We start from the raw sequence: 6,203 nt of genomic DNA on the forward strand, positions 1-6,203 counted from the left end.
TTTTAAATGAATAAAATCAGTCTCAAATTGAACTCCGAATAAATCAAACGTTCAAAACTTATTTTTTGGGTTTTTATTATCCTGGAAATTAACTTATATACTTTATAGGGTCGGAAACGCTTCCTTCTACCTGTTACATACTTTTGCACGAATACAATATACCCTTTTACTCTACGAGTAACAGGTACAAAAATGAAATTTGGCCGTTTTTACTGCAGCCTCCTAGAGGCCTCCAAAGTGAGGCGAACGTGGGGGAATAAAACGCCACTCAATTGAATCTTCTAGGCAGAATTCCTCTATAGCTCGAATGTGTGGGCCAGACAGGAATAGATTTTTCAGCTCAGCCAGTTCGTTTTTAGCTCCAACGAAGTTCGTAGCATTATCTGACGATATCCGGGCAGGTTTGCCTCTGGTGAAAATAAACCGCTTCAATGCTCCCAAGAACGCTTGTGTTGAAAGATCCTGAACAAGCTCCAGGTGGATCGCTTTCATCGCAAAACAGGTGAAAACGCAGACGTACGTTTTCACAGGCACCTTGCTTCGAACTCCGGTTTTGTAGCAAAATGGCCCGCAGAAATCCAGTCCAGTAACCAAGAACGTTGATGTTGCATTTACACGATCCTTAGGTAGGTCAGCCATTAAGTGCTGAGATAATTGTGGTTTAGCTCGGAGGCATATGACGCACTTGGACGTTGCAGATGATACTGTTTTTCGGCCACCTATCGGCCAAAATTGAAGACGCATGTTAGCGAGCAGCGCTCGCGGACCAGAATGCAAGTTTTTCCGATACAAGTCCAGTATGATAGCACTTGTAACTGGATGCTGGCGTGGTAGTATGACAGGATGCTGCGCATTGTAATCCAAGGACGAATTTTGTAGTCTGCCACCAACTCGCATCAGCCCAAAGCTATCGATGAATGGAGAAAGTGAGGCCAACGGGCTGGATGATGTAATTTGTCGCTTAGACTGCAGCCTCCAGTAGTCATCAGCCAGGCTGCTCATTTGGATGCATCTGATAAGCATCTGAGTGCCCATTTTTACATCCAGGACGTCTTATGCGGTGAACAAATTTGTATACGTATCCAAAAGTGTGGGTGATCTTTTGCCAAGAATTCACGAACTTGCATTTTGAAGATAGGTCCACTTCTTTAGCGACGCCGACCAAAATGCGCTTTCTGAGGTCGGGAAAAGTCTTCACTGGCATACAAGATTCGGGCCAACCGCGCTGATCCTTAAGAAGAAATTCTAGGCCTCTGAACCAAAGGGCAGATTCCAGAAGCTCGCTCGGGGAAGCACCTCTTGACAAGATGTCGGCTGGATTGCAGTCGGTCGGTACATAGCGCCAATTCATGCCACTGGATAGCTCTTGAATTAAAGATATTCGATTAGCAATAAAAACTTGAAAACGTGAAGGTTCATCGCTTATCCATGATAAAGCTACAGCAGAATCTGACCAGCAAAAAAAGGGCAATCGAAGAGCTTCATGTTGCGTACGTCCCGCATCAGTTGAGCCAGTAAGAAAGCAGCGCACAACTCTAATTTGGGAACAGTGAGAGTCTTCAAAGGTGCCACACGAGATTTTGAGCAAAATAGATGCACTCCCGTTTGCCATCAGCTATTGAAACGAGATAGATGCATCCTCCATATGCGTCGATGCTAGCGTCACAGAATCCGTTGATCTCAATAGCACCATTTGGATGCAACGCACGTCGAGGAAACTTCATTTGCTGAGTATGACCCATGTCAGATGACAGCTTCAGCCATGATGTGTTGAGTGCCTCAGGAAAGCTCTCGTCCCACTCCAACTTCTCTCTCCAGACTTGTTGCAGGAAGATCTTGGCCTTGGCAACCACAGGACCAATGAGACCAAGCGGATCATACACGCGAGCAATTGTGGAAAGCACCAGCCGTTTACATGGCTTTGGAGAGACCTGTATGGGAGAAAAAGAGAAACGAAAGACATCCGCTGCAGGATCCAAAGCAAGACCCAGTGTCTTGGTAAAGTCGTCAAACTTCAGGAATGTTTTGTTTTCCGAGTCAGGAACTTTATCAAGGACATCGCGCTCGTTGGAACACCATTTCCTGAGCTTAAAGCCACCTCGTGCAAGCAAGTTTGTTGTTTGAGACATGATTTCGAGGACTTCCTGTGTTGATTGGCCTCCTGTGATCAGATCATCAACGTAAAAGTCCCGCAAAATGATTTTAGAACCGATTGGAAATGTGCTCTTCTCATCATTCGCCAGTTGATGCATCGCGCGAACGGATAAAAAGGCTGCAGGCTTAGTTCTATAGGTCACGGTATCAAGCTTGAATACCTGCATACCTGGTCCGGTGAGTCACGCCAAAGAATACATTGAAGATAGCTATCGGGTTCAGCCACGCGAACACACCGATACATCTTGCAGATGTCACCAGTCAATGCAACTGGGAAAGTCCGAAACTGTAACAGCGTGTTGAACAGCTTCTGTTGAATGGTAGACCCTGCCATGAGAACCTCGTTCAGCGAATGTCCACTTGACGTTTTGGCAGACCCATCAAAAACGACTCGCAATTTAGTCGTGGTGCTGTCTTCTTTGAAAACGCAGTGGTGGGGCAGAAAATATTTGCAAAGACTCAAGGAGTTTATGGGCACAACCGACATGTGCTTCAAATGCAAATATTCACGGATGAATGCCGAATATTGGACCTTGACTTCTGGCTTGCGCTCTAGCTTGCTCTCCAAATTGAGAAATCGACAATAAGCTTGATTGTACGATTCACCCAGTAATTCTAGAGTGTTCTTCGCAGGTAATCGTACGGAATATTCACCAGAGTCTAAACGACGAAAGTTGGTCTTGAAATGAGCTTCGCACTCCAGTTCTTCTTTGGTGGCTGTGACCACGCCTTCACCACAGCTCTCAACTTCCCAAAAGCGACGGACTAATTCATCCATATGAACTTCAGCAGTAACCAGTTCACGGTGCACAGCTTGGCCGTGTAATGCAGTTGCCTTGAGAGTAGAAGATCCACCTCCTGTAACGATCCAACCAAGCCTTGTTTTCTGCAATAGGGATAACCCAGCAGCCAACTTAATCTGCCCTACAGATAATAGCTCAAAGAACATGCTTGCTCCAATAAGGAGATCTTTTCTCCGAGATCTATAGAAGTCCGGATCGGCCAGCTGAATATTCGAGGGAATTTTCCAACCATCGGGTTTAACGGTCAAACTGGGTTGATTGCCGGTAATCGCTGGAGCAACAAGAGCAGATAGGCATGCGAAGTAATCAGAAGTGTGCGACTTTAACTTGACGCAAGCTGAAACTCCTTCAGAGTCAAATCGAGCATCTCCAAGACCTGCAACTGAAACGGTAGACTTCGTTTTATGCAACTGCAACTGGTGAGCGAGTCTGGAAGTCACAATGTGGACTTGAGATCCCGAGTCTAGCAGCGCACGGCATGGGATCCAAGCACCTGATCGACTTTGAACGCTTATGACAGCAGTTGCAAGAAAGACAATGTCAGAATCCAAATTCTGAGCCAGCAAAGAGGTAGAAGGGCTTGAATTAATTGCAATTGACGTACTTTGTTCTGCAGCTGGAGCTCGCATAACCTGGGTCGACGACTGAGTGCCAAGGTGCAAAAGGGTGTGATGCTTGGACCTGCAAGTTCTACAGCAGCCTGACTTACAATTGCGCATTTGATGGCCCTTCTTTTAGCAATTAAGACAGAGCGCTAATTCCTTCACCTTTTGAATACGAATCGCACTGACAAATTGGCGAATTGACCACAGCTATAAATTGAATGGCCACTGTTGCCGCACACAACACATCCATTTCCTAAAGTGTTAGTGGCAATTAAAATGCTTTTGTTGCAGCTTCTTCCTGATTGTGAACTATATGAGTAGGATGCTACAGTATGCTCTACATTTTCCAATTCTTGACAACGCTTGGACAAAAATGTAGTAAATTGATCAATCGAAGGAATTTCATCAATAGCCGCAGATTCTTCCCAATTGGCCTGAGTTTTGCTATCTAATTTTTGGAGTAAAACATGAACCAGAATGCAATTTGAGATTTGCTCAACCGAGCCCATTGACTGAAGAGCACGTAGATTAGCATTTATTTTATCAGATATATCTCTCAGCTTCGCTGCGGACCGCATTTCCACTTTAGGGAGACCCAAAATTGCAGTTATATGGGATTGGAAAATTAGACGCTTATTATTGAAACGGATATTCAATAACTCCAAGGCTACAGCATAGTTGCTGTCACAAATTTTTAATGAGCGCACTGTATCCAAGGTGCAACCCTTCAGGCTAGACTTTAAATGCTGCAGCTTCTCAATGTTAGTGAGCTCCACGTCATTGTCGATGATAGCTTTGAACATGGATTGAAAGTCGACAAATTCAGTATAGCCACCAGAAAATTCAGGCAATCTCAATTCAAGCAAATGAGATCTTTTAGCCGGCACAGAATGGAAATCCAGAGATGGCTCTGGCCTGAGCGTCGAACTTCGAAGTGCTGGACGTTGACGCTTACCCAATTCTCGATTTAGCATGATTTGTATTGATATGATGAGCTCTTAAAAATCATCGCGAACCTGGCTGCCGATTTCATTAAAATCCAGTTCCTCAAGACTGTCATGGACCTGGGCAAATGCAGCCTTATTCTCCTCTGAGAGCTTAAGACGAAGCTCCAATTCTTCCTCACTCATCGCCTGGAGCTTCTCAACAGTCAAGGCCTTCTCAGAGGATTTCGCCTTAGAAAGCATTGATTCAGCCTTCAATTTAAGATGCTTCACTCCCTGAACTGAAGCAGATAAGGTTGTTTCGGTTGACATTTTAATAAATTTATTTTATTATTTTCAGCTTTTATCACCCGTAAAATAATTAAATTCCACTGTGCAGGGCGTGCTGTACCAAAACTCTTGACCACCGAAAACTAACGGAATGTATGTGCGTCTATTTGCACATAAACGGCAATATAGCGGTGGAAGGGGGTGCAACAAACAAAACAAAACAAAAACGTTTGGTCGCCGCTGTAAAACGTTTCAAAGCGGGAACGAAGGCACAAAGAGGAAACCAAAATGTTCTCTATGATGCGCGGGGCGGGTGCGATGTGAGTTTCTAGCGGTGTTTATGTATTACCGCTTGCGCTAGCATTTGTACATAGAACTTGCAGGTTATGTATATGCGCGATCAATCAAACGAACGAAAATTAAATTCTTTGTTTGGTTGTACTTTAGTTTTTATTGTTTTTAAATCACGTCGGGGTCACCAAAATGTTGGTTAGTGAGCTTTTTCACTAACGCTTACCTTTGATGGTGCCCAATTAAAACAAAACAAAAATGACACCAAGGCCTTAATTACAAAGTTTAATGTTTATGTTTAAGATTATTTGGTTGGGCAGGCAGACCGATTTGTCTGTGCCTTTTAACAGCGAAAGTATAAACGAAGAGAATGGGCAGGCGATCTGCGACCGTGCCTTCAGCGAGCGAGTACAAAATCGAAACTGAACTTAAGTAGATGCTTGCCGTGGACAAAGGGCCAGGCAGCGATCGGCGAAAGAATTCAAAAGGAGTAGCAATTACAGTAATTGAAAGAGATGCCACGCAGGGCAAATAGAAAATGCAAAAACAAACATCGAGAATTCAATTTACGTTAAGATTAGAAACTTTAAGAATTTACAGTGGCGTGCAAGTCTAAGTACATGTTTGCAACTATTGACTTTGGGCCCGCATAAAAAAGTTATTAGTAAAGTAAATGAATCCAAATTTTTTGTGTTTTTCCTTTTAATATTTATTAACAAATCCTTATACAAAAGATAACAAAATAAACTAATTGGTTTCCTTAAGAAATAAAAAACAAAATAAACTCGCATGTACTCAGTTATGCTCAATTTGAATTTTTCAACAAAAGTTGCACAGCTGATTCAATTGAAATCTTAATTACCAAATTTTACCGTTTGTTTTTGAGAAGCTTCTATTTTAAAGTTCTTTATGAAAGAATTTAACTAAAAACATACAAAATCTCACGTGTTTTTGCTGTTTTGCATAAAAAATAAAAAAATGAAGAAATTGTCAAGAGACGTTGAAGATTCGGTAGTAAACCTAACAGAAAATGGATGTTCGACACGAATAATATCCAAAAAGTTAAAAATCAGCCAATCAGCAGTCATTCGTGTGCAAAAAAGGCGCGACGCGGTACCCAAGGTACAGAGAAGTGG

At 43.0% G+C, this 6,203-nt stretch overlaps 2 protein-coding genes across 2 annotated transcripts; both read right to left on the reverse strand.

Annotated features, from left to right (window-relative positions):
* Positions 1-222: 222 nt before the first annotated feature.
* LOC123037128 lies at positions 223-1,035 on the reverse strand. The gene has a single exon (XM_044456624.1). The coding sequence runs from the start codon at positions 1,033-1,035 to the stop codon at positions 223-225; it is 813 nt and encodes a 270-aa protein (XP_044312559.1).
* A 524-nt stretch (positions 1,036-1,559) lies between these two features.
* LOC123037129 lies at positions 1,560-3,324 on the reverse strand. The gene is made up of 3 exons (XM_044456625.1): positions 3,285-3,324; positions 2,391-3,228; positions 1,560-2,286 (listed from the first exon to the last, which is right to left on the reverse strand). The coding sequence occupies exons 1-3, from the start codon at positions 3,322-3,324 to the stop codon at positions 1,560-1,562; spliced, it is 1,605 nt and encodes a 534-aa protein (XP_044312560.1).
* Positions 3,325-6,203: the final 2,879 nt, after the last annotated feature.

The sequence above is a fragment of the Drosophila rhopaloa genome, unplaced genomic scaffold (assembly GCF_018152115.1).
Source record: "Drosophila rhopaloa isolate 14029-0021.01 unplaced genomic scaffold, ASM1815211v1 contig_138, whole genome shotgun sequence".
In the NCBI taxonomy this organism is placed as follows: Eukaryota; Metazoa; Arthropoda; class Insecta; order Diptera; family Drosophilidae; genus Drosophila; species Drosophila rhopaloa.